The sequence below is a fragment of the Syngnathus floridae genome, chromosome 1, assembly GCF_059516105.1.
Source record: "Syngnathus floridae isolate MCC-2025c chromosome 1, RoL_Sflo_1.0, whole genome shotgun sequence".
Lineage (NCBI taxonomy): Eukaryota > Metazoa > Chordata > Actinopteri > Syngnathiformes > Syngnathidae > Syngnathus > Syngnathus floridae.
The window spans coordinates 8,311,816-8,338,253 of NC_142413.1; the positions used below are offsets into that span (position 1 = coordinate 8,311,816).

Genomic DNA, 26,438 nt, shown 5'->3' on the forward strand with positions numbered 1-26,438 from the left:
CGTCACCGTTATTGAGTTACACCCAAATAATACTTGCGTAAGCAGTTTTAGTTGCATTTATTTTTTAAATATAATGCATTCACACATAAGTACAACCACATGTTGTGAAAACGTACTTAGTAAAATCTTGCATTAAGCGGTCTTGTGGATAAGATATATTTCTTCAGCTCCAGAAATTCCCAATTTAACATCAACTTTCTTCATAGAAAGCAAAAAAGACTGGTGCAAGTAACTGAGACATATCTACTGTTAATTTCGCACAATAGAATTTCTTTGTTCAGGCCAAGTAAATTCCAGTCATATAGTGGAAACGATTATTGAATGTGACAGGGTGACAGAGAAGAAAGACATAACTACATTCAATTGATGCGTACTAGATGTCTTTTCACGGTGAGGACAGACCAGCGCTCTCCTTACAGCTAAAATCGTCTCAAGTAGGTGTATTGTTGTTGTCACCATTTCCCAACCTGACTGCTGCATTCATTTGGGCCTGCCAAAAACAAAAGCAAATGAAAATCAACGCATCAACTTTGAATGAATGAATCAGCATGCATGAGGAATGTCGCTCACCTGGTCTGGTCTGTCTAACAGCAGCCTCATGTAGCTGAAGACCAAGAAAACGCTAAGGAAGAGGAAATTACTGAACATCCCCACAACAGCTGACAGGACTGGGAAGTTGAACAGGAAGTACCTGAACAATGAACACATTTTAGTAGTACAACTTATTTACCTTAACAACTACATTTAGTATCTTATTGATGGAAATGACACAAATCATTTTAAAGTACATGTCATGTAAATGTGATCGGCACATTTTGAGGTTGTGGGTCGAAATCTGTTTGCATTGGGTTGTCATACCAACACACGTTTTCACAACGTATGGCAAAAAAAATTTCCCTCTCACCTTACACCGGTGAAATAAGCATGGATGTAGAGCTGGGATGAATAGATCTGCACCTTGCTGGATAGAATCTCGATGACGGCTGTGGACGAGGGGGAGTACTATTCATGAGAAAGAAAAGAGAGAATGAGTTTTGTTAACAATGTAAACTAGATCTTAAAATTTGAATTTGCTGAAAAAGATTGGTTGATGACATAGAAGGAACTGCGCACACACAGTTGCACTTACTGGGTCGTCTGTGTATTCCGAGAAGAGTTCCACCGCTAATACTTGCTTCTGCTCAACAACTCCACCCAGCAACACCGGGAAGAACAGCAGTGTTGACATGGTCCTCAGAAGGTTAGACTGGTACCGCAGCATACTCTGATACAAGAGTGTCACAGCACACCATTGTTACATTTCACTCCAGAAAAGTCCCAATGGACATTTTGGACTTGGCTGTGAGATGTGATTTTTGGGTATGGGGTGAGGTGAGGGGAAACCTGCCCTATGTTACACACAAACATAACTGCTTTTACACTTCAACTAAAGAACTGTCTGGTTGCTTTGGCGCCATCTTGTGGCCTCTCGTGTAGAAGTGGATTGAGGACTTTCCTGTTGTGCTGTGATTTGGTGGCTTTCATAGCCCCACTTGCTAATTTTTTCCAATAATGCAACACAATCATTAGAAGACAAACAAACAGCTATCATATTTGAGTCCCATTACTGACATGGCTCTGTTCGAGCAAGTTATTGATGCTATACTTACAAAGCGAGAGCTGGAGGCGGACGGGAGTTGCCTTGCCTGAGAAACACACGGAAACGCGGCAGTGAATCCGGAAAGGTCAGCACAAACATGTTGATTAACAGTCCGGAGCTTCATGGAGAACTCCTTGGGCCACTTACGGAACGAGCGGACGTCGCCACTTGCCCTCCGTCACGAGAGAAGCAGGTTGTCCTGATCATGAACATCCCGAGCTCCTGGTTGGTCTCGGAATCAGGCATGTCCAGTTGGAGAGTCATTTGATAGGCCTGGCCGAATGTCAACACCTGAACATAGCGAATAATCTTTAAAATAGCCGATGTGTTTTTCTTTTTATAAATGGCAGCTTCATACTCCAGTTTGTATTTTATGTTTAATATAGAATACAGATGCATTTCAATAAATTTGAATATCATAGAAAATTTCATTAATTTGAGCCTTTCTATTTTCATGAAAATACCTTTCAGCAGGCTAGTTTCTAATTATTGCTATATCCAAATATTTTATATTTTTTTAAGATCCTGTTTATTCTATTGGTTTTCATTAAGATATTAAGATATAGTCAAGATATAGTTTTTGAAAAAAAATTACTACATATTTCACTCTATGTCCTGAATGTTTATGATATACAGTACAGGTGTCAACTGATTTAAACTAAATTAAGCCTTAAAACAAGTTAAAATTTACATTTTAATTCTACGGTCTTATTTCTCAATAGGGAGTTAAAACACTTGAACCAAAAAACATGCACACAGTAATTGCACATACAGGCATGTTGTTTCTCATCAGGGAGACGTTGGCCACGGGATACGAGCACCTAAAAGACTTTGGAGAGTCACAGTCTGTCCTGCAAAAGCAAAGAAAAAAAAATTGGACCATAGTTTTATGGAGAAATGAGATTTGAAAGGTGTGGACAAAGGGTGTCGTTGATACTGACTTATTAATGCGGCCAAATGTGCCATTTCCTGATGCCCTTGAACAGCACACACTCACCTGTAGTAATAGTGCACCGGTGTGGAATAAGCCACCAAAGGCATGTAGGAGTAGTAGAAGCTCCCATACAAAAAGGCGGAGAGCCAGAGAAGCAGCACCAGCACGGAGAGCAAGACGACGCTCTGCACAACCCTCTGACGGACACGGAACATCGCCCTGACAGCGGCATCGTTCAATGTCGTTAGCAAAGCATCAAAAAGAACGAATGTTTCCTCTTCAGACTGCATGTGATTTGCTCGATCCATTAAATCTAAAAAAGAAGAAGAAGAAAAAAGCACTCAGCTTCATCAGAATGGGGATTAAACAGTTTGCTGTGCTGATAAAGATGCAATGACTTCTGAGGACCAAACAAACATTCATTCATTGGCCTGAGAGGTGTGAAATCAGCGAGTCTAATTTTAGGTCACAAGCAGAGCACTTTAACATCAGATGATTGCAGATGGATCAAAAGTTAGAATGTTTTATTTGGAGGTAAAAGTCAGCAAATAGGCATTCACTGACTTTTATTTTATGCGTTTTAATTTTCAAGCAAGCTTATGTTGTTAAGAAACGCCCTACTAAACAAATGAAGGAATACAAATCAAACAGCAACACTTAGAACATTTCTAACTAGAGCAAAGCAGACATACTTTCCATTTTAAATCACTGTGCAGATTGGCACAAGTGGTAGGGGTTCGGTCTCACAACTGTGAGGCCGCCGGTTAGATCCCTCAAGCAAGACGGCGTATCTGCAGTTGCTGTTTATTCTGCGTGACTTGATGGTATAAAAGGTGTGGCACCAACACAGCTCAATATGTAAAGCAATGTCACTTACCTTTGTATTTGGATGCTCCATGAACATGAGGTGAATCAAGTCTTGGTCTACCGTTAAGATGAATCAATGTGAACAGCTTTCCAATTCCGAGCTCCTACAATTCCAAGAAAAAGGTTTAGTCCAGCCCACAGAGGTACGCCTGCCAACTAGAACACAGTTCTACTAAGAAGGCAAGACAGAGTCACAAACACACTGTTATCATTTTTATCTGGCACATCTTTTGATTTACACATTAGAATGTACGCAGTATGTGGACTCACACAATTGAAGCGGCAATCACTAAATATGCAAAATTCAGGATGTATACAATATGACACATTAATTCAAGAAATCAGCTCTCTTACATACTTAAAATGTTTTGATCAGTCACAGAGAGAGGGAGCTACTTCACCACTCAATAACTTTTACTGTACAATACCACTAAAGTACTGAATACAGAAGCACAGGCGTCGCTAGAGGTGGGGACAGGGGGCAGTGGGCCCCCTTGAAATATATTTAAAATAACGACAATAGATTTACACAATTACAATACACATTGCTTAAATTATACATAAACGTTTTGATTATCAACACTTTCAAAATCTTCTAGCATATTGAGTTCGTTTCGACTAAGTAGTAACTAAAGACATTTTACACAATCATGTTCAGGCGCTTATACATCTGACTCTTAACTCATAAAGTCAAGCAGGGATTTGTTGTGCTTCAGTGAGACATTTATAGCCAAAAAGATGTAAAGTTTCATTTTAATTCACAGTGCCTTCTGCATCCAAGCGAACACAAAGCAATAATTCTATTTGATAAAGCTTGCCTTTACTTGCAGGACCCTCTGAGGGGAGTGTGGAGATGTTGCGCCGACAGCCTACAGGCATTGTGGGATATCTTCTGTGATTTTTGACTGAGAGAAAAGAAGAGAAGACAGCACTGGGAGGGAGCAGATACTACAAAAGAGATGTGAGAAAGCAGTGCATTGAAAAGTAGAAAAGCAGCGATGAAAACAGCTGAATGGAGCGCCTTGTGAAACCAGTTCTTTTTACAAGGCTTACTCCTAGGTGAAAACAATGGCCGCAATTAGCGTTGGAGAGCTAATTAAAAAAGGGGCATCGTCGTTATGTCATAGAGCTGAAGCATCTCACGCTGGTCAAGATAGATTTGCTGTCAATGACAATATGACCTAGTGCAAAGCCCTCCTTCCTTCCTCTTTGCATATCTGAGGTGATTCCGGAGGCTCACATCCATCAGCCTCTGACAACATGATAATCCCTCGCATTAGAAACCACCTCCTTCAGTAGCCGCTTCCATTCATGTCTTCATCACGATTTTACCCTCCCATTACATTGCCTATATAACCTTTCACTGACAGTTTGCTCACTGCCAGGTTGTTCTTTGCAGAGCTGATAGCTTTGTAGATATCGTTTGCACTGATGCCCCAGTCACCCTTACTCACTATCTTGAGTGAGGCTCGGGTGCATTGCTGAGGGGTCCCTTAGGGGCTGGGAGGTATGGGGGGTGCTCCTGCTGAGAAGCGTCTGGTGGGGAGGGGATGGTGCCACAAGCCAGGCTGGATGTCGCTCTGTGCGGCTTTAAGCCTCGGCCTCTTGGGTGGCTTGGCATCAAAGAGCGACATAAGGGCAACTCAATAGGAGGGCTCAAGTGAATTGATACCATCAGTTGAATTCGGGGTAGATGTGCTGGGCAGGACGAGGCTAGTCATTCAACATTTACAACTGCACGTTGCAACTTTGACCTATTGTACAGAAAATTAAAGGATATTCACTCACTGTTGCAAAAAAAATCCTCTGTGATACTTTTTAATGGAACCTTAAATTATTTTAGTTCTCAATCTGGAAAGTACCTCATCCATCCATTTTAATGCCACTTGAGCTCGTTTGGGTGGCTCACAACTAACTCAGTGAGATGAAGACTACAAGTAAACAGCAAGGAGGCTGATTGGCTAGAAAAAGAGGCATTTTTAGCTCTACAGCAGTTCTGTTTAACATAAGGACCCTGAATTCTCAAATCTGCGCCCCACCTTGGAAGAGGAGGCTCCCCGCCCATCTACTCCCTCCGTAGCGGTCCCACGGTGGGGGCTCCCCGGCAAGGTCCATTGTTCTTCGTCTGCTTCCAGTTTACCCAAGGGTCAAGTCGTCAAGCGTGAAAAGCACAGTTTCCGGTCTTTGCTGTCAAAATAATTTCATTGCCACGCGGGTTACCGACAACCACGACGCAAATCCACCTTTTATATTTTTTATTTTTACAATCAAATATTGTTTTTCCGGTTTAAATGACTATGTGCTTTACAATGGTGATGCTGAGGGTTGCATCTACCTCTTTTCTCCTCATTGATGTCCACCAAGTTTACTGGTCACAGTTGATGGAGACAAATTGTATAGAATTACAGCCTGGGCTTATCCATTGCATGACCTTGGGAAAACTAACTTTTTTAGACGACTTACCATCTTAGAACACTTTTACGGTACCTAGTTTAATTCCGATCATTCTTTATAACTCTAGTTTTCAAATCAATCTCCATACGGATGCCTTTTGTGGCGAGGATGGGGACCTGGCTGGCTATACGAAAGTACCCGCTCCTGGGTGTGCTCTGCGCGGTAGCCGTCCTGTCGGGGTCCCGGAGCTCCTTGGTTGCTGCGGGGAGGAGCTGCGCCGACACCCGGCAGGTGTACGCGGAGAAAGGATACAGCACCGGTACCGCACCGGTGACTCAAATCTCTGGTAAGACTCTTCGTGCCGAATGTTTATTTGTAAGAATTAAACACAAACATGTACATTTTCGCCCAACAACCAAAATCCGGGACAATTATTGTAACCTAAACCCATCTGTCAAACAAAGTATATTCTCCAATGTGAACAACGTGGCAAAATCATCCTCTTTTCCTCCCTGGTTAAAAACAATGTGGGCTGGTTTTGAACCTAATTACCCCCCTGTACTGTTTAAATAGGTTGATTAGGCGGGATGAGCAAATTACCAAAACCAGAACAACAAAGAACCTCGCCCCTAATTAGTCTTCGCCTGTAGTGGTAAATCCTTGCATGTACCCCATGGGCACTGGCAACCATCATATCTTCTCAATGGGACCATGTGTCAAGTTTCTGAGAGAAAATTGGGAAACGAGTTGGAATTTTTGGGCGGCACAAATAAGTGTACCTGTCTGGTGGTGTGAAAGTATAGCGAGACTGCCCACTTATGCGAGACTGAACCTTGCATGTGAATTTAACAAAAAATGATGTAATTGTGGGTCGCCAGCACGTACCACTTACTTAAGGCCTGTGAGAGCAAATAAAAAATGAGTAACTGTGATGAAAAGCTGAAATATACAGCCATATAGTAATTAATGGATCCCATTGGACTTTACAATAACCCGAAAGGTTCCCACCCCTGTTTTACACATTTGGGCTTTGTTGAACAGACTGATGCCTGTATTGATTGATTTGAGATATATTTGTGTGTGAGCCGTTGGGGTGAGTGCGTGTGTTCTTTGCCTGAGCCTCGGCTGGCGGTCCCGTGGGCCATGGGGGAGCAGATGGCCTGGAGAGTGAGCGACGGCGAGAGGCTGCCTAGAAATGGAAATGCAGGGATGAGAGCGGACTACAAGTGAGAGTGGAACAAAAGAGACAGAGTGGTACACCAGTGAGGACGTGGAAGCCATTTGTGTACTATTTGTGTCAGGTGTACCATTGATCGAAACAAAAGAACCGAAGCTCTTTTCCTCCCTCGCTTGTCATTTGCATATCATTACCTCGGACATATCAAAGACCCAAAGTGAGCTGACAAGAGAGACAGATTGGCGCTGAATAATTCATGGGGTCAAAGTACAATTTCATATCACAATCTTTCGTTATCTTTAATAACACTCTGCTGTGGTAACAAGAGACTGACGAGTGCATTGGAGCGTTTGACTGCAAGCAGACCTTGTTTGAACAGGAATGAATAAGGATGTTAACCCATCATTTCCAATATTGTAGCGTTTTGGCATTTAGTCATCTAAGTAACTCTACATATTTTCCCTTCTATTGGTAGGTGACCTTGAGTTTGCTGGGCTTAGCTCCAGCTCACCCTTCTTTTGAAAATTTTAAATGATTGTATGAGCATTTGTGATTGAAATGTTTTACTCTTCCTCTGAGGATGTACTACTTGATTCTTGGTGGCATGGACAAATACTGTAGGATTCCACACGTCTGATCCAACATCATTTGCCAACCATTATAGAACCGAGACATATATTTGACATTAGAAAAAATTCTCTCCACACGCCACAAAATAAAAAAGTCAGAAAAGGCGGATATGTAGGTTTTTCATAACTTTGGGCAACCAGTGGAAGTTTTACCTGTCACTATACGCAACTGGAATAAATGGAGGAACAAAGATATATTAAAAAAATTAAATGTGATGAAAGGAAACGGAATGGTTTGGGACCAATTAAGTAAAATTGGACAATGTCCAGTGGCATACCCACAAATGTGCCATAGCGCCCCGGTTGGGAATCACTAAGCCTAAAACGATGGACTGTTTCTTCTTATGTGCACAGGTGAGCACCTGAGACTCTGTCCTCAGGACTACACCTGCTGCTCAAGTCAGATGGAGGAAACGCTGGCTCTTCAGAGCGAGCGGGACTTCCTGAAATCTGTGGAGAACCATAGCCAGTTTCTGTTGACCACCTTCACCCAGAGACAGCGACGGTTTGACGGTGAAAGAAATGGCTCTTATGTTTGTGGCCATGACTGCCATCTTGGTTATGTTTTCTGTGGTATAAAAAGTAAAGTTTGAGCAGGTTTATCAACGTTTAGGCTGTTGTGGCAAATCCAGGTCCAGAATCTGATCAACTGGTAGCAAAATTAGTTATCTCCCTAGAGTTTGCTTAGAAGCCGAACTGTGGTAGGGTTTTTACTTTCCAGAATTTGTCACTTCTGCCTTTTTTGAACGTTTTATAAACAGTTGTGTGAGGAAAACCTATTCTAAACAAAACCCACACCCCTGGTTAATTGATTAGGATACTTTTTTATTCAACAATTGGGTGCCTTGTCCAAAACATCCTGTTAGAATGAAGGCTTAAGCTTTTTGGGGGGGTAGAGGGGCCTCGAGGGCTTGAGCGGCTCTTTGTTTAACAGAACCGAGCTGTAGTAAAAATTTCCGCCTGTCCGAGTCTAGCCAGACGCAGCACCGAGCTCATTTGATGTTTTCACCGCCTACCTGCTATCACCTCTTTTCTCCCCTCCTCGTTCTTTGATATTACGTAAGTGATGAATCAGGAGTGGGAGACTGCACATATGAGCCTTAAAGGCTATTTTTATAGACGCCATGCTCTCTTCTTCGTATTTGCTAACAGTGTGACGTAAGCGTGAGCTGGCGAGGTCTTGGCCACAGGTTTCAGGGGTATCACACTTGCGTCTTTCTCCTCGCAGAGTTCTTCAGGGAGCTGATAGACCTGTCCGAGAAATCCATGAACCAGATGTTCACCAAGACCTACGGACGCCTCTTCACGCAGAACTTGCACGTCTTCCAGGAGTTGTTTGTGGAGCTGCGCAGATATTATTCAGGTCAGCTCACGCACACTTGGTCTGTATCAACGCGAATTGGGACACACTTCTGTATATGTATATTTAGATGCAAGGTGGTACCAGATGGCCAAATCGCACTATCACTATGTATGCGAATATTATCCTGGAATTGCTGGTGTACAGCATCATGATTATCTTTCTGCCAGTCTGTCAATCCATCTGTCTTCTTTCCATCCATTTAACCGCCTTTCTGTGTGTCAGCCAACCTACCTATGTATTTTCCACCTACATATTAATACAGTGGTACTTTGACTCAACAAGCGGCCTTTGATCATCTATTTTCTTCAAGTGAGCCAAAATCAAAGTTACCAGCTAGCTTTATACACGAGACTACTTGATTGAAATGGAAATTTGTAGCAATTAAGCTACTGTAATGCCATCACATGTGGGTAAGGACAGCCAGTCGTCAATGCCATTTCGATCAGTCAAACACGCAACATATAGTAACAGCACAAGGAGCCGCTGGAGGGCCACAACTCAGTTGCGAGGAGTTGAATTGACCAGTCGACTATTTGACGAGTCAGCTAAATTTGCATCGACATTAAGGCTGTGCTTGATTATAAAAACTTGAATGTTAAGACGAAGGACCGTACGTGGGATTCGGCTGGAAGGTCAAACTCCCACTTCTTATATCTGTGACTGCGCTGGCCAACTTTGCATCATCCAAACATGTAGGTCTGCTTGTAATCCCTTAAAACTTTGGACTCCATCAAATCAAGTTTCTCCTTGCACCATGTCAAGGACTATACGTCTCTCGCACACTGATTATAAAAGAAGCAAGAGGCTCTTCCATTTGCAGCAAATCAAGTCGGTTGGGTTCACACCCACAACGGTGCTGACTGCCTGCTTTAAACCGCGCCAAGCCATGTGTGTCCGCAAAAACAACAAAACAAAGTCTCACATCTATTTGCCAAAAGATTAATCTCTACTCACTTGCTTTCGATATCTCATCTTTCAATCTGCCAATCGACTTACTGGTCTAAATGATCAAGGAATGATTTAAACTTTAGTCAAGGTACCATGGCCCATACTGTACTGTACATGGACCTCAAACACAATTTACATGAGACTTCTTTAGTCCCTCCATTTTCCCTTTGCTCACAGGAGCCAGTGTGAGTCTGTCAGAGGTTTTATCGGACTTCTGGTCCAGATTAGTTGAGCGGGTCTTCACTCTGGTCAACCCTCAGTATCAGTTCAGCGATGACTACCTGGAATGTGTCAGTAAGCATGCCGAACAGCTTCAGCCGTTTGGAGACGTTCCTCGCAAACTGCGCGTACAGGTGGGCTATCCCATTTCAAAAAATAAAATCAAAAGTCAATACTTCTTTTTTTCTTAAACAATTCTTTCCCCAATCTAGGTATCGAGAGCTTTCATTGCTTCGAGGGCGCTATCACAGGGCTTGGCTATTGGTCGGGATATCGTCACCAAAGCCACAAAGGTAAAATACTGATATAACAAAAATGTAAAAAGTATTTATTTTCATTCAACAGTGGAACCTTGGCGACTCCAGTTTGAACTTACCAAAAAAGCATTGGCCTCGTGGTTAGCCAGTCTGGTTCATAGCTGAGAGTTTCTGGGTCCAAATCTATTTAATGCTAGAATTAGCCTTTTACAGCGTCATAGTGTGTGTCATCACAGTGGCTTTCCTTACATGGCTTCTAGATGACTCCAGATTCACAGTGCGTGCGCGGCCTGATGCGTCAGTGGTACTGTCCACTCTGTCGAGGTATCCCCTCCCTGCGTCCGTGCCGCGCCTTCTGCCTGAACGTGATGAAAGGCTGCCTAGCCAATCAGGCCGACCTGGACACCGAGTGGGACTATTTTATTGGTGGGTGATAAGCGAGGGAGAAGAGATGAAATTATGCATTTAGTTTCAAATACCCTCTTAGGCGCATTAATTATCCTTTTGTTTTGGGATAATAGTTCATTTTATTTTCAAAGATATGATTAGCAAAGTGAATAATCAACAATCGGGCAGAATACATTTATGTAATGTTCCATGCTGCTCATTTTATTATTATTATTTTTTACTACATTCTATTTTTACATCCACTCACCTTCTGGTGTAAACTTAGTACGTACCTGCCATCAGATGCCCTCTACCAAGTGGCGGAGAAACTGGAGGGGCCGTTCAACATGGAGCTAGCTGTAGAATCCATCTCCGTCAAAGTGTCCGAAGCCATCATGTACATGCAAGAAAACAGCGTCAGCATCTCCACCAAGGCAAGGTTGACTCCTTATAAGCCATTACTATATCCTGTATTTATATTCTCCCCGGGGAAAATTGCTGTTCTTAATTTTGATGTTTTAATTCAGATGAATGAATGAATGAATGAACCATTTCAAGCATGGTGCACAAGTTTTGAGCACTTCTGTTTTCTGAGGTAAAGGTTTCGAATCTCATGTTAATTGAAGAAAATTGTCCACAGGGGTTCATTTGTAATTCATAGATCTTATTCCAATCTGGTTAACTTCACATCTTATCAGTATTAACAGTGTTGCTTTGACGCCATCCTTTGCCATTTTGGTGTCAAGGACATGTTGGAGTGAGTGGAGAGGTTTCATTGAGACACAAGTAGTGCTTTGATGCCATCTTATCAACTCTGTAGGCAATTGCAAAACAGTTTTAGCCTGAATTCTTTTAGGCTTAGCTGCTGGTCGCCTGGTCTACTAGTTTTCAATAGCAAAAATTATTCTCTGCTGTACTTCCTGAGTCCACAACACACCATTCCCACGCAGAGCAGTGGTGTGGCACCACGTGACTGACACGTGGAGAGCCTTCTGGGAGCATATCCACCTGAGGCACCCACGTCTCCATTCAATATGTGGCAGCGCTTCAAGGAACTGCGAGTTCTTTGCTGCACAGCTTGGCTTTTTTTCTCTCTCCTTTGTGGCAGCAAGAAAGAGTGAGAGCGATGTAATGTCGGCCAAGGATTTATTATATCGCTCGTTCAAACCTTGACTCCCCCGGTCTTGAGATTGTATTGGAGGCTCTGCGCAACATGCCACATGAATAAAGCGCATAAAGTCAGAGAACAAGATCACGATTTTGCAAGACTAGGAGTTGTTGAACAAGAAAACCTTTGAACGCTGCGTTCAGGCATTGCGTTGACATGACGATAATGATCTAATGCACAGGTGTCAAACTCAAGGCCCGGGGGCCAGATACGGCCCGGCTCATCATTTTATGTGGCCCGCAAAGACAAATTGTGCATCAAATTTGTGTGTCATTTGTAGAATTGCAAATTGTCTTCACTTATAGAAATATATATTTTTTCAAATATTTGACCAGTTTTTACTCGTCTGATTTCAAAACGAGTTATTTGTCAGTTTGTTTTGTAGCTTATACTGTATATAATATGAGGTGCTCAAACATTTATTTGGGGTGACAGTCATAATGTCCCTCCGAAAGAAACTATGACTACAATGCGGCCCGCGAAAAAAAAGAGTTTGACACCCCTGATCTAGTGTTACAAAAATGACAAGGGATCGAATAGGAAAGTAGTAATTGGTGTCAAGGATGTTTGTTGATGTGATACATTTCAAGTGAGATAGCTGTAAGACATTTATTTTGCGATTAATTTAAGCTATTGTTACCTGAATTTATAAACATTTAGCAGATGTGCAACAAAGCACTACTTTTGTCAAAATGAAGCTCCACAAGTCAATGCAACATACTGTAGTTTCTTGGACCTAATTGCCACAAGATGACACTAAAATAATAATTTTATTGCTTTGGTTCAAGCAAAACACAAACAAACAAACCAAAAAAAAAAAAATGTGAATAGCGTTAGATACGTTCAGGGAGTGAACGGACAAATTTAAAAATTATGCAGGAGTTCGATATACTTCATTTGCCTTTTGAGCCTTTTGTCATTTGAAATATATACGTATTTTTTTATGGTCTGACTTGATGCATTGAGGTTTAGCATGGAATACCAAGACAAATTCCTAACGTTATCCTGTCACTGGTGTAATTCAATGTTCTTTGTGTAGGTGTTCCAAGGTTGTGGAAACCCCAGACCTGCTCCAGCACGCTCCAAGCGCTCACCCAAAGAGTCGGGGGGCAATAGGAGGCCTTTCCGCACCTACAGCCCTGAGGAAAAACCTACCACAGCTGCAGGCACCAACCTGGACCGACTGGTAAGAACGATGAAGCCTTAGCTACTAGTACGTCCGTTTTGAGAATCATGCCTTGAATAGTAATTAAAGGCAGTGCGTCAAGCAGATTTAACATTTAAAAGTCAGATTGACTTAACATTCAACACCCTCTTTTAAACTAGGGTTAGGATTACAAATTAAGGTTTAAAACTAGGGTCAGGGGTTTAAACTAGAGTTAGGGTTTCAAACTAGGGTTTCAAACTAGGCTTAGGGTTTCAAACTAGGGTTTAAAACTTGGGTTAGGGTTTCAAACTAGAGTTTCAAACTAGTGTTAGAGTTTCGAACTGGGGTTTAAAATTAGGGTTAGGGTTTCAAACTTGGGTTAGGGTTTTAAGATAGGGTTTAATTACATTTCAATTGACTTCTGTTGAAGTGGGTTGTGGCTTAATGACTAAGAAAATGTAGGTCCTACACATAATAAATATCTGCCGCCATACGTTGGTAATATTGCATCCTGTGTTCTTACTTCAAATGCACAAAACGGTGATTCATGTGTGGAAGTGACGCCATGTACCTCTGCCTGCATATGCACCCCCCTGGCCCCCACATAGCCAGCTAGACACAAGAACACTTTCAAGATAGACAAGTGATGACTCACCAGCTGCCTCCATACAGGTTCCGGAGCTGAAAGAGCGCCTGCGACCCATGGGGAGCTTCTGGGTGTCCCTCCCACACACCATCTGCAACGATGAAAAGATGGCCGCCGACGTCACTAATGAGGACCGCTGCTGGAACGGACAGACCAGGGGGAGGTTAGCCACATGTTTCTGGGAGATTTTGCCACGATTCAATGAAACCAATTATTGGCCATAATTTATAAAAGGGTTGTTTGGTGTACACAGTTCTCAACATCAAGAGAACACTAAACATAACAGTGAAGGATGGAGGTTGTCGCATGATGCTTTCTGTGTGCATCAACACATTCAGATATCTGCCGGAGGTGATGGGCGACGGGCTTGCGAATCAGATCAACAACCCTGAAGTGGAGGTGGACATCGGGCGGCCTGACATCAAGACTAGACAGCTGATCATGGAGCTGAGGGTGGCCACCAACAAACTGAGACATGCACAAAGTGGACAGGACACAGACTTTATGGACAGTCAGTAACACTTGATTTTTTTTTTTTCTTTGATTGTCATATCTAAAAATGAATATATATTTTGCGATTGTAAGCGGTACCTGCTTTTTTTCTGGATAAATAAACGCATCCTTTGAGGAAATACAGTTTTGTTTATTAACACTTAGCTGACAGTGTAAATATGGTCATTGGTGTGTGTTGCTTGCAGGTGAGGAGGGCAGCGGTTCGGGAGGAGGCGATGCCAGCGAGCGCTACAACGATGACTGGCCTGGGTACGGACCACACTCGCCTCCTTACAGCAAGCCCCCGCGTAACCCCGCCTCCAACCCCGCCAAGCCTCCTCGGGTCCGTGAGAGAAACGGGCCCAAGGGCAACCGGAACCACGGCAGAGTCCTCTCTGCAGCAAGTCAGCTCACTTCCTCCCCAATTCCTTTGTTGTTGCTACCTTGTTTGCTCATAATGGCTCCATGGTGGAGATAGCTGCTCTTTGCCATTGTGTGTGTCGTGATGGCCGGCCGCCCAATTTTTTCATTTGGTGACATCAGCACAACAATTACTTGCACAAACTGGCTCATCATGATTCTTTTTAAAAGAAACTGCACACGTCTCTCTGTTTTTACATGACTGTAAATCAATATGTGCCAATTGGTAAAATGGTCCCAATATTAATATTTGTGTACTACATTTTGACATAAAATGCTTGAGTTAATGCAGTTTATTTTTTGTTAAAAATTTGAATATTGTCAGAAAGGCTTATTTATTTGAGTTGTTCAAAAACTCAAAAAGTGAAAACCTGTTTATTATAAAACAAAACATGGCTTTTCTCACAATGTACAGAAATGCCTTTTGTTGCTTAAAATGACAATAAGTTAATGAAAAATATTGATGCTTTTTAAGTTATTTGTTTGTTTCTATTAAAGGCAAGGGTCAAGTGGTTTTAGCCACCCATTATCTGTACCTCTTTTCCACACCGGGGTCGCGGGCATGTTGGAGCCCATCCCAGCCGTCATCGGGCAGTAGGCGGGGAACATCCTGAACTGGTTGGCAGCCAATCGCAGGGCACACAGAGACAAACAACAATCCACACTCACACCTACGAGCAATTTAGAGTGCTCAATCGGCCTACCAAGCATGTTCTCTCTGTCTCTTCGGTCTGTGAAGGCCACCAGCGATGTCGAGTAAACGTATCTGAATAGAATCACACAGTGAAGCAAACGGCTGATTATAAACACAATGTGTCCTCTATTTACAAAGTACTGTCCAAAATCCCCTCCAAGAGTATGGCAATGCAATTTGTTGAAAAAGCTGCGTTTTGAAGGGGACAAATAAAAACATAAAAAAAAAAAAAAACATGGAGTCGACCAGTCTCGCAGCACACACACATATATATGCACGCATGTATGCGGAGCTGACAGATACAAACCAAGTGAAAGAGGCAACACCTTTATTCTGGTTCAAACCCATTTACATAGTCAGTTGAAAAAAATAGACGTTTAAATCATCACTTGCAAAAAGTCAAAGAATTCAATTAAACACTTTAATTTAAAAGTAGCATCCAGGCAATGAAAGATTGAAAAAAAGAAAAAAGATCTTGGTGACAAAAGTTCAAGTTCATCAAATTGTTACTCTGAAACATTTCCAGGCATGTGCTACATGAAATGTTTTTATATGTTCCCAATTACTCATAATGACAAACACTTCAAAGTGAAGTTCAAACTTTCTTTGCAGTCCCGTTTTAAGAACGGTCTTGTACGTCTGTCTTAAGCTTTCCTTATCTCATCTTATTAACTTTAACAAATCTGCACCTTCATTCAAATGATGTCAATTTAAGTAGCCAGGGCTGAGGAGTCAGAGATCAGGGGTCACATTTGAATGTGTCCGGAAGGTAGGACTGAAAGTGCCCAAATCGACAGATAAATATTTCAGTTAATATGTTATTAATCAAGGGTGGCTCGGTGGAGCACTGGTTAGCACGTCCGCCTCACAGGGTGCGGGTTCGATTCCACCTCCGGCCCTCCCTGTGTGGTGGTTCTCCCCGTGCACCCAAAGCAACAAGATTCTAGACAGTATGCGGAGCTGCCAGCTACAAACCAAGTGAAAGAGCCTAGGTAGGCATTTATTTGGTTCAAACCCATTTATAGTTAGTTGAAAGATTGGATGTTTAAGTCATCACTTCAAAAACACAAGGGAGCGACTCTGCCTAGCCTGTGTGATAATGTGTGATCTTATAGTCTTAAGTGAGAGCAACTCCTACGTATACGCAAAGAAGGGAAAGCCAATAAAGTAAGAGAAAGGTTACAGCGATACAACGGCAGAGTTCAAGCTACCTAGCTAATCACAAGTGCCAAAGAGGCCTATTCTAATTGTCTTTACATTTGCAACAGCCTCATCATTGTGATACTGACTCCATAGAGCATGACTCATTTCAACCACTAAACGCCGCCAAAGTTCAATGAAAGATTTACAGGAAATGGTATGGTATGGGATCATCAAATGCGGCCTGACCCCGCTCTGACATTTTTGCACCTATGGCCAGTCAGGAAGTACGTGTGCCGTCATGAACAGTCATACAGACACGACTTCACACTTCTCACCCCCCCTTGCATCATGGCTCTTCCTTTTTATGTGAAGTTCACACTTGTTTTTCGAGAACTACAGACTTCCAACTCTAATCTTCACAGACGAAGACTTAAGACTCTGAAACCATAAAAGCATTCATCAAGAGGAAAAAAATCAAATCTAATCGTTATCAAACACGGACACATGATTGAAAACGGCCTCCAAAAGGCCATCTTCGCGGCAGCCAACTTGACATCATTCGTTAGCAGACAACTTTTTGGATTTCCTTATAAAAAACATTTTGTGTTCACGTCGATGTCCCGCATGGATTCCAGCGCGTCTGTAAATGTTTCAGCCATGTCGACCTTACGCCGTTCCCATCGGCTGTGTTCACTCCCACAATGGCGCAAACACCGATTTCCACCTACGTGTGTCAACCACAAGAAAGAAAATCCCACCCATGAGGAAGGGGATTAGATTCTTCCGATACTTTTAGAGGGGAATGTGAGCAGAATGAACATGTAATCAAAAAAAAAAAGATCCAATTCAACACAAACGGTTTATGATTTGTTGTCGAAGTGACCAGCATACTATTTGTAATTCTATAAAGTTCACAAAGACAATTCAATTTAAGAACATAAAGCATACTGGAAATTTTTAGTGGACCGAGTGGGTTGAGCTGACACATAAAACCACTAATGAAGATGTCTGTGAAATAGCCTCCTCCCCTTTGGTGTGAATCGATTTCAGTAAAAAAAGAAATGTTTGATGCCGTCTCGATGGAGTGCTGTTCACTTGCTGAGTGTCAAAATGTGGACGGCGCTTCAACTGCTGATTCTACTGATCCCATATGGAGGCAAGTCCAAGCTCAAGGACAATGGAGTCGCGTGTACAGTATACATCACTCTTTTTAACATCTCTACTTTTTTTTCTACTCAGGATGTGTTGGTGATCCGGACTTTACAACAAAGACGTTTGCAGTTGGACAGAATGTCTCGCTGAATTGTACCGTTAAAGTGGAAATGTTCAATGTTGTTTGGATCAGACTTGTTTCTGGAACTTTTCCTGAATTTTTATTTGGATTGCCATCTACATCTATAAATGAGCCGTCAAAACGTGGGGATCGTCTCACAGCCAAAAAAGAGGCTGGAAAGTTTGTTCTGCAAATTAGTGAAGTGCAGAAAAGTGATATTGCAATATACTACTGCTTGACAGCGGATTACCAAGTGCAGTTTTTGAGTGGAACATTTCTTCAGGTCAGAGGTAAAGTAAGTACTTTGTAAGATGGTTTTAGAAGAAAACTCTAATGGTGCCATTCTTACATTTCTTTTCATAGATAATGAGACTGACATTCAAAACTTGAGGTCTGATGAGAGCCGACCAGGACCGTTCGACAGCTCACAGTGCTCCGTCCTGCATCCCGTCCGTGGCAATGAAAGTTGTACTGATGGACACAAAGTTTATTGGTTCAGTTCTGGAACTAACGGCGTACTTGCCAGCTTCGTTTATGCTCATGAGCAGTGTGAAAAGGCCAGAAACGACTCGATACAGAAATGCGTTTACGCTGTTTCGAAAAACGTCAGCTCTTCTGATGCCCGAACGGACTTTTGTGCTGTGGCCACCTGTGGAGAGATTTTTATAAGAAAGGCAACAAATAAAGGTAAATATTTCATTTTCAGTAGTATCAATTGTGTGCTTTTATGTGTAAATGATGATTATTTTTTCCTTACATCGTCCAGCTCAAAATGCCAGCGGCTGTGATACATATCTGTATGTTGTCTTCGTCTTGGGTGCTGCTTTGGTCTTAAGCGTCATCTTTTTAGCCATCCTCATCAAAAAGACACAAAAATGCTTTGGCTGCAGAGGTAAGAGATTCTCAGCATTATTAATTTTGAGGGCTTCTCAAAGTTTTTACTTCTTAGCAAATAGAAATCCTTCCCCAAATTTTTAATAGCAAATAAACCAGGTGTATCCTTAAATGCTACAGGAATTAAAAAGTTGGCAATTTTTCATAAAACAAGTCATAATGTTACTATAACAAATTCAATCAAAGAAAAATGAGATAATGTTATGAGAATATAGCAGAGTTAAAAAAAAAACCCAAAAGGCTACCAACGTATCAAGTAAGTCATACTTTAACAAGTGAACTTTAAAAATTTAAGTTTGGCACAGTTTTAATACATATTTTAGTCTAGATATTTAATATTTCCTAGAAAAATAGGACTTTATTAACAAAAATGTGCCTTTTGTTCTAAAAACAACAGGCCTCTAATCCTGTAATAATAATTTCTCTTGTTCAAGTAAAAACTTTATTTTATTTTATTATTTATTTATTTTATTTTTGAGTTTTGAATTGTCCCAAAGGCACAAGGCACAGCAGACCAATTGTTTTGTGGGTGTGTCTGTGACCATACGCGAGAAGAAAATATTACAGCAGAATTTATTGCATTATTTTCTAGGGACCTCCAAGCTACGGCTAATGATTGCTTTGATGCATTTTTCTCCCCGATCGTTTAGCTTGTTCGCAAACCCATGAAGAAACGTCCAGTCATGTGAAGCAAGTAAGTAGAAAAAAAGAATTCAGCAGGTTTTCATCTTCTTTTCATGGCACATGCGTCTTGTTTTCTCAGAGAGACGAGGACTCCTTGGTTTATTCCGTGCCGAAAATCATCGCCAGGAAAAGCGGTAAAACGAGCCAGACAAATGCGAGAACCCCAGAGGAATTTTGTGTATATTCCGGTGTCCATGAGTAACCAAATGATCACGCTGTTGAATAAATTTGCAAAAGTTACTCAAGAAAGAAAAACTACCACCATTGTTTTAAAATATTCAAATGAATAAAGATGATCAAAAGATGTGTATTTACAGGCTTTAGTGTCCCATCACTGAGAATTATTCATTGTTTATTTTTTCCAACATGTACGGGGTGATGTTTATGTGGCGCTCGCCACTGCATCCAATAAATATGCCCTGAAATGCATATGTAGTGTTGTTATCATTTCACAATGCTTCTGTCACTCGGGGTGAAGGCAAAGTGAAGCCGTAGTTTTGTGCCTTGCTTCGGCTTGAAGATTTGTCAACCACAAGAAGGCTTTGACTTTTCATGCGGCAACTGTGGCAGGAGGCCTCAACTGTTTGAAAGTGAGTAAACAAGTAGGTGTGTGTGTGTGTGTGTTGTGTGATTTTTGGTTAGGGTGCCTGAAAGGTGTGTGTCTGGGATAGATGGAAATTCTATCTTCATAGTCATAGAGGTCAATTTAAAGCCTGTTAAAGATATTTTCTTTTAAAAGGAATGAAAAGACAATCAACAACCACCGTGTTGGTAAAAAAAAAAAAAGAAGTCCGTAACTTAACAATAAATTGTGAAGTGAATTTAGCGAGCCCATTCAACTTTTAAGGTGTTGACGTTGTGACCATTCATCACATAATATAAAGAGTCTGAACAATAAAAATCTCTGGAATCATCACATTTTTTCTTCTTTTTTCAGGGCCACCGATGGTGTTATGAGACGCTCCGTGAAAATGGGTCACTAGTAGAAAAAAATGCAGCGGAAGCCAATTTTCTGCATTTCAGTGTCACGAAAGTTTGCAACCTGCAGATGTCTTCATGACTGAGTGGATCGACAACACTCGGGTCGGCCTCGCTGTCACAATGACCGCCGGACTAACTGCACTTGTGCTTCTCAGCGCGCCATGTGAGTGCAGCATTGGTAACCTTACTTATGTCATCTCAAGATCAGATTTGAAGAGTAATTGTTTCCATTTTACTTTCCCAGCTCTGATTCAAGCGCTGGAGCCCGTGTCTTTGGTCAGCGTGGAAGTTGGTCTTAACGTGACTTTCGCATGCTCACGCACCGAGAATACGGGAGACATATTTTACTGGTACAAGATAAAAGTCGGTTACGTGATCGAAACCATCGTGGAGGGCTACTTTGGAGAACTAATCCTTCGAAGTCACTTTCAGAACGGCAGATTCACAAGTTGGCACACGGGCGACGTTTACTTTTTAAACATCGCCAATGTCAACAAAGAGGACGAAGCCACGTACACTTGCCAAGCTGGGACCTCGTACAGCATGCGCTTCATTGGCAGTACACATTTGCTTGTGAAAGGTAAAGAATTTGATGTTGCGCATATTTCCCGGTGGTGAAAAAGTATGACCCCCGATGGCGTCACACGTCAATTGACTGAGTCGGAGCATTTTGGAAAACAATCTTCTCTTTTTCTTCGGTCACTCTTTTCACACTGCACTTGAGCACGTGTCTCATTGAAGGTTTGGGAGTTCATGTGAAGGTCGGGAGCAAAGGTTGATTTATTTTTGGGTCAGGGTTTGTTTAAGGTCAGCCAAAAGCCAAAAATATAAACCGACTGAGTGCAGTATGAAAAGAGCTTCATCTTCCCCATCAAAGGGTGACACTGGGACAATTTCTACTTCCCATACGTTGCAGGTCCTATGCACAAGTCCTTCAACGTGAAGCAAATTCCGCAAGCCATGTCTGTCGAGGCGGGCCAGTCGGTGACGCTCCAGTGTTCCATTCTCTCAGAGAGCAAGGAGAACAACAGTCTGTGTCCGGGTGAATGCAGCGTGTACTGGTTCAAATCCGGATCACAAGACTCCTCCTCGCACATCATTTACACCGAGGCAGATGATGAAAAGGCACAAGGGAGCTGTGTCTACCATCTGTTCAAACTCATCCAGAACTCGTCCGATAGTGGGACATACCACTGCGCGGTGGCAACATGTGGGCAGATCCTGTTTGGCCAAGGAACTCATGTGGAGATACGTATGTATTTTAAGTTAGAAATTAGCATGCAATGACACCGACTCATCAAGAACATCTAGGCAACAAGTGGTTCTCCCAAAAGTAGAGTTTGTTCCAGACCTAAAAATAGTGTGCAGCTGAGATTTGATAATAAAGTAATAATTTTATCTTCTTAATCACCTGCCCACTTCCTCAACCTAAATAGGCGTCCGAGTAGACACTGGTATGATGGACAAGTTCCTCTCTTTTGTTTCACAGAACAGGTTGGGCCTTGCTACTTCCTGTTGCGGTCTGCCTCTGCAACACCATCTTTGGGTCTTAAATTAACTTCTTCTCATACATGTTCACTCAAAACAAAATGTCAGCAAGTACAGAACCCAAGCATCTTTGAAGTGACCTAAAAAGAGTTACTCACTCAAATTTTAGGTTATTCAGCTTTCGGGTGAAATCTTCAAAATATATATAATAAATTATTAATTTATTTGTTTTAGTTTACATGAAATTAAAATGTTGGCTCACTCAGAGGCAGTTGTGGCTCATCTCATGTGGTTTTGTGTGATTGTCTATTTCAGAACAAGATCTGAAACCATTCGGCATCGTGCTCGGGACTCTGCTTGCCTCTTCCGTGATTGTGGTCGCTGTTGTCACGATCTAGTTTCCATGCATTTATTGTGAATTAAATGTTGACCTTTGGAACAAAACATGTACTGTCTTCATTCAGCTCACATTTGTTTTTTTTTCTGTGCATTTTCATGAATGTAACAAATCTCTGCTCAAATCTCAGCAGAAGAACGCAGATCCAGTTTGACCCCACATTCAATATATTTTTGTTGTTTGCTTCAAATCGAGCAGAGAAACGCATTATGAAAAATGAATTAACAGACAACGTTATTTTGCACCCAGCGATGTAATTTGTACATATTTAAAATGTTTGTCATATCTGTTTTGGAAGTGTGTGGTCCTTTGTGACCCCCGCAAAAATGTTGTTTTCAGTTCATATGACAAGCATTTTTGGGGTAGGAAGCTAGGACTGGGACAAAAAAGTAATATCTTAAGCTGAAGAGAACCAATACAAACACATTAACACAGGAAAGCATAAAAAAACCAAACAGAAACGCACGCGCACACACACTTCGAACTTCCTGCCACAGATGCTAAATGGAAAGTTGAAGGCTCGTCGTGGATGACGCTTGTAAATGAATAAAAAAAAGAAAGCGTGACCTCATGAGATTTCGACTTCCTGTCCAAATGATTCCTTCAAGCACTACAGCATCATTGTTAAAATCAGAACAGAACTATTTACCGTTCATTTATTTCAAGATTAAAAATTGTATTGTTTGCAATGATAAGCGACAAAACATGTTGAAAAAAAAAAGTTGTCATAATTTTCACATAAAGCACATGTTGAAGCTTTCATTGAGACTTTTATCTTCACTGCTGCTCGTGATGAAACCTGGTCATTATCAGCAGTCATTGATTGACAAAAATTCAGATTTTTTTCTTAATATAGTAACTTGTTCAAAACTATTCATCATGATTGCTGCATTTATGATCTGAGGAATTGTAAACTATATTGTTTACTTATCATTAGATCCAACTGATCTCATTGACTGAATTTTAGCAAATATTTTCAACTCTTTGCTTTTAAATGTCTTAAATTATTTTGTTTGTGTTTTTTGTGTCTTGGCTTGTAAATGCCTTCAATTATTTTTTCGGGGGTGATTATCTTTAAAAGTATTTTTAGGGTCGCGGAGCGCATTGAGTTACCTTGTGCATGAAATGCGCTACAAAATAAGGCTGCCTTGCCTTAAAACGTATTTTCTAATTGAGAGCAATCACATGGTTGTTACGTTTGTTCATAAACACACCAAAAATGGTTCTTTCCTGACTGTGAAAAAAATAAGATAAAAAAAATAAAGGGTCTGGTATGCGAACGTTTTCCAGCATTGTATCATTTCCGTCTTATTAAGCTTCGCGAAGACAGACGTCGGTATACGTGCTAAAATCCTCATTTTTTCTCGCTTTCGTTTGCCTGGCTTTGCCACTTTTCCTGGCAACGATGGTCGGCGCGGAATAAACCAAAGTGTCCTCGGTTCTCTGAGAAAACAAGTCAGGCGTGTCAGAAGAAGAAGGTGGAAAGGGAGCAAACATGTGGAGAAACTTTCGACTGACCTGCTGCGCTCCACTGCATGTTTCTTCACGAGTTTGCCGACAAGCTGAACATCGAAAAGAGAAAGTCCTTCAAGTAGTGGTTCTTAAACAGGACTCACAAACCAGAGTTTTTTGGGTCCCATGACATAACTTGGAATATACTATGCAGACTTAAATGTGTGTGTACACGTCTAGATCTAAAAATGGTGGCAAAAAACTTTACATTACATGTGCACATTCTCTTACCTTTGCAGTAAGAACAGCCTTTTGTCATGATCTTGCATATGAGGGTTGCTGATATGATCCAGCTTAAGGCCACAGCAGAACCCAAGACAAAGATGACAGACCTTGGTATATCACTTTTGCTGCTATCTGGATCATGAGGAATACAAAAAACCCCAGCAAAAATTACAATTCAAGCAATTTTCAGTTTTGAAACTTCACACTTGGCACTAATTAAGATGACATACCTTTAATGATGACTTTTGTTGCTTTTGCCATAAAAATGTGCCCACATGTGGCCACAGCACAAGAGTACGTTCCAGCGCTGACATTGTTTGGGAAAGTGTGAACGCATTCCTGCATGGAGCCCTTTGCAACTTTCTCACATTCGTCATGAGCGTAAATGAAGTTGGGATTCGAATCTTCTGGTCCAGCTTTGAGCCAATAAACGTTGTGCCCATCTGCGCACGTTTTACTCCCAGAGCGAGAGACGAACGAGCAGCGCGAGGTCACAGATGGTCCCGGATGGATCTCATCAGACAGCAAGTCATGAGTGACAGCAAAGACAGAGGTTTTTGCTTCTGGAAAATCTGAAAAACAGAATTCACCTTTAAGTATAGTGTCTGGAAATTTGTCAAAGCCCAATGACATATTGTCAATTTGTCAAAATTACCTTTGACCTGCAGAAATATTCCTTTCAAAAATATCACATCATGGATCCACGGTGTCCAGCGGAAACAGTAGTAGAGCGCTGTGTCACTTTTTTGCACCTGACCAATTTGCAGAACAAACTTTCCTGGCTCTTGCTTGACTGTGATACGACGTCCACTCTTTGACGACTCCTGTCTTGTGAAACCACCGGGTGCGTTGTGACCTAAAAATTCAGGAAAAGTTCCAGAAACAAGTCGAATCCAAAAAAGAACATCCCGCACAGTGGTGTCATCTCTGAGACATTCCAGAGAGGCATTTTGTCCAACCGCTGTCATCTCTGTCGTGAAGGTAGGACCACTTGTGCATCCTGAACAAAAGTAAACCAAAAACAAAGATGTTAACAAGAGCGATGAACATGACTATCCCCATTGTCCTTGAGCTTGGACTTGCCTCCGTATGGGATCAGCAGAATCAGCAGATGAAGCGCCGTCTGCATTTTGTCGTCGTTTCAGCAAGTGAGTGGCAGTCCCTGCACACAGCATCAAATGTTTATTGACTTGAATTGATTCACACCAAAGGGGAGGGGACAATTTCAAAGACATCTCATTGGTCGTTTCAGGCGTCGACCCAACCCGACGGAAATGCGTCCACCAAAACGTTCCTGTAAGTTTGCATTATTTTCTGACAGTTAAGCATCTGATTGAATGACACCCACATGCTCATTACTTAACCAATAAACACGAAGCGTTTGTGCTGGATGATTCCTAAACAAGATTGATATGTTCTTTACACTTTCTTTGAATGACACACTAGAGTGTGGTCACACGGCTCCTGTATTGTACATTAAACCTTAGCTGGGAGTGTTTTGACAAAATCCCAAAGGTAAGATGAAAGTCAGCATTCAAATTGTAGGATGATTTTCATGCCTTTGGAAATGATTTTAATGAAGAAAAGTGGAGCAATTTGGGCAACAAATAGCACTTCTATTCCTATGCTAGGTGGGTAATCAATGGGTCCTAAAAGGTTGCAAACACTTGCAAATGGTTGCAGACATTTTTTCTTGTCACGTGTTCAAAATTTCTATGCGAAATGAAAAAAACATTGGCAAACATTACAACTGTTGGAGAACATTGTTTGTTTTTAATTTATTTATTCATCTCCTGGGTCGCTTATCATTACGAGGGTCGCGGGAGTGCTTGTTGGCAAACTTAATATGTTTATTTTCCTGATGTTGCTCATCAGCATTCGGTGTTCGTTTGAGATCATAAGTGGACTTCATATTTGTCCAAATTAAACCTTTCCATCACTTTGGTGAAGAAAAATTGTGATCAATGAAATGTTTTCCAGCAAATTCCAGCTGGACCCTTTATTTTTTTCACCATCATTTGTCTTGATTTTTTTGCATTTGTGTTTTATTTTGAAAATCCACCAAAGTGACTAAATAAGCATGAAAGTACCGTTTAGGTTTTGTATTTCACAAATAAAATGACAAGTCCACTCAAAAAGTAACTGGCTTATATGAGAAGTGTGGCGATATGGAAACTATTTGTGTATGAGCGTTTATGATGCAACGTGTATTTCCAGACTAGCTGCAGGTACAAAAATGTCACAGTGTGGTCTGACTGCATCGCATTATCAAATACATGTTGCTGTGTTCCCACTTGTGATGACAAGTTAGCACCTAGCTGGGCTGCCTCCTCAAGCCAAAAGCGCGAGAGGCTTGCGAGGTTCCGCTTGGTTAAGTTATTTTAGTCTGAGATGTATGTGTTTAATACACACTACACCAGGGGTGTCAAACTTATTTGTGCTGTGGGCTGCATCGTCAGT

The 26,438-nt window shown here is 41.6% G+C and overlaps 5 protein-coding genes and 1 long non-coding RNA gene across 10 annotated transcripts; 3 read left to right on the forward strand and 3 right to left on the reverse strand.

The window, feature by feature from the left end:
- Positions 1 to 42: 42 nt before the first annotated feature.
- LOC148403884 (seipin-like) lies at positions 43 to 5,538 on the reverse strand. 2 transcript variants are annotated; one of them, XM_088381360.1, is made up of 11 exons: positions 5,480 to 5,538; positions 4,259 to 4,345; positions 3,451 to 3,544; positions 2,637 to 2,886; positions 2,412 to 2,490; positions 1,787 to 1,930; positions 1,650 to 1,685; positions 1,130 to 1,264; positions 905 to 1,002; positions 571 to 691; positions 43 to 490 (listed from the first exon to the last, which is right to left on the reverse strand). In XM_088381360.1, the coding sequence occupies exons 4-11, from the start codon at positions 2,879 to 2,881 to the stop codon at positions 431 to 433; spliced, it is 918 nt and encodes a 305-aa protein (XP_088237486.1). In that variant the 5' UTR covers positions 2,882 to 2,886; positions 3,451 to 3,544; positions 4,259 to 4,345; positions 5,480 to 5,538; the 3' UTR covers positions 43 to 430. The 2 variants fall into 2 exon arrangements, with proteins under 2 accessions (XP_088237486.1, XP_088237492.1); XM_088381366.1 differs by lacking the exon at positions 4,259 to 4,345 and having other exon boundaries at positions 5,480 to 5,496.
- A 212-nt stretch (positions 5,539 to 5,750) lies between these two features.
- gpc2 (glypican 2) lies at positions 5,751 to 15,213 on the forward strand. Its single transcript, XM_088391007.1, has 11 exons — positions 5,751 to 6,180; positions 7,995 to 8,153; positions 8,869 to 9,003; positions 10,129 to 10,304; positions 10,383 to 10,463; positions 10,688 to 10,853; positions 11,118 to 11,248; positions 13,022 to 13,168; positions 13,802 to 13,938; positions 14,114 to 14,286; positions 14,474 to 15,213. The coding sequence occupies exons 1-11, from the start codon at positions 5,985 to 5,987 to the stop codon at positions 14,743 to 14,745; spliced, it is 1,773 nt and encodes a 590-aa protein (XP_088247133.1). The 5' UTR covers positions 5,751 to 5,984; the 3' UTR covers positions 14,746 to 15,213.
- Positions 8,537 to 12,113, reverse strand: LOC148403886 (uncharacterized). 2 transcript variants are annotated; one of them, XR_015861519.1, is made up of 4 exons: positions 11,108 to 12,113; positions 10,677 to 10,825; positions 10,547 to 10,610; positions 8,537 to 8,984 (listed from the first exon to the last, which is right to left on the reverse strand). It is a non-coding gene; the product is annotated as an uncharacterized LOC148403886 (long non-coding RNA). The 2 variants fall into 2 exon arrangements; XR_015861522.1 differs by having other exon boundaries at positions 10,677 to 10,842.
- Positions 15,214 to 17,539: 2,326 nt separating the features above from the next.
- LOC148403887 (uncharacterized) lies at positions 17,540 to 19,685 on the forward strand. 2 transcript variants are annotated; one of them, XM_088373713.1, is made up of 6 exons: positions 17,540 to 17,680; positions 17,764 to 18,087; positions 18,161 to 18,484; positions 18,564 to 18,689; positions 19,342 to 19,385; positions 19,455 to 19,685. In XM_088373713.1, exons 1-6 carry the CDS (start codon positions 17,593 to 17,595, stop codon positions 19,575 to 19,577), a joined length of 1,029 nt encoding a protein of 342 aa, XP_088229839.1. In that variant the 5' UTR covers positions 17,540 to 17,592; the 3' UTR covers positions 19,578 to 19,685. The 2 variants fall into 2 exon arrangements, with proteins under 2 accessions (XP_088229839.1, XP_088229830.1); XM_088373704.1 differs by having other exon boundaries at positions 19,342 to 19,685.
- On the reverse strand, positions 18,342 to 25,181 carry LOC148403888 (uncharacterized). Of its 2 annotated transcripts, none has more exons than XR_015858018.1 (6): positions 25,062 to 25,181; positions 24,634 to 24,978; positions 24,209 to 24,550; positions 23,985 to 24,110; positions 18,555 to 18,681; positions 18,342 to 18,446 (listed from the first exon to the last, which is right to left on the reverse strand). XR_015858018.1 is itself a non-coding variant. In XM_088373736.1 (6 exons), exons 1-6 carry the CDS (start codon positions 25,105 to 25,107, stop codon positions 23,553 to 23,555), a joined length of 1,035 nt encoding a protein of 344 aa, XP_088229862.1. In that variant the 5' UTR covers positions 25,108 to 25,181; the 3' UTR covers positions 20,798 to 23,552. The 2 variants fall into 2 exon arrangements, 1 of the variants encoding a protein (XP_088229862.1); XM_088373736.1 differs by lacking the exons at positions 18,342 to 18,446; positions 18,555 to 18,681 and adding exons at positions 20,798 to 23,684; positions 23,760 to 23,803.
- Positions 20,417 to 22,277, forward strand: LOC148403889 (uncharacterized). The gene is made up of 4 exons (XM_088373785.1): positions 20,417 to 20,519; positions 20,601 to 20,936; positions 21,273 to 21,608; positions 22,160 to 22,277. Exons 1-4 carry the CDS (start codon positions 20,432 to 20,434, stop codon positions 22,240 to 22,242), a joined length of 843 nt encoding a protein of 280 aa, XP_088229911.1. The 5' UTR covers positions 20,417 to 20,431; the 3' UTR covers positions 22,243 to 22,277.
- Positions 25,182 to 26,438: the final 1,257 nt, after the last annotated feature.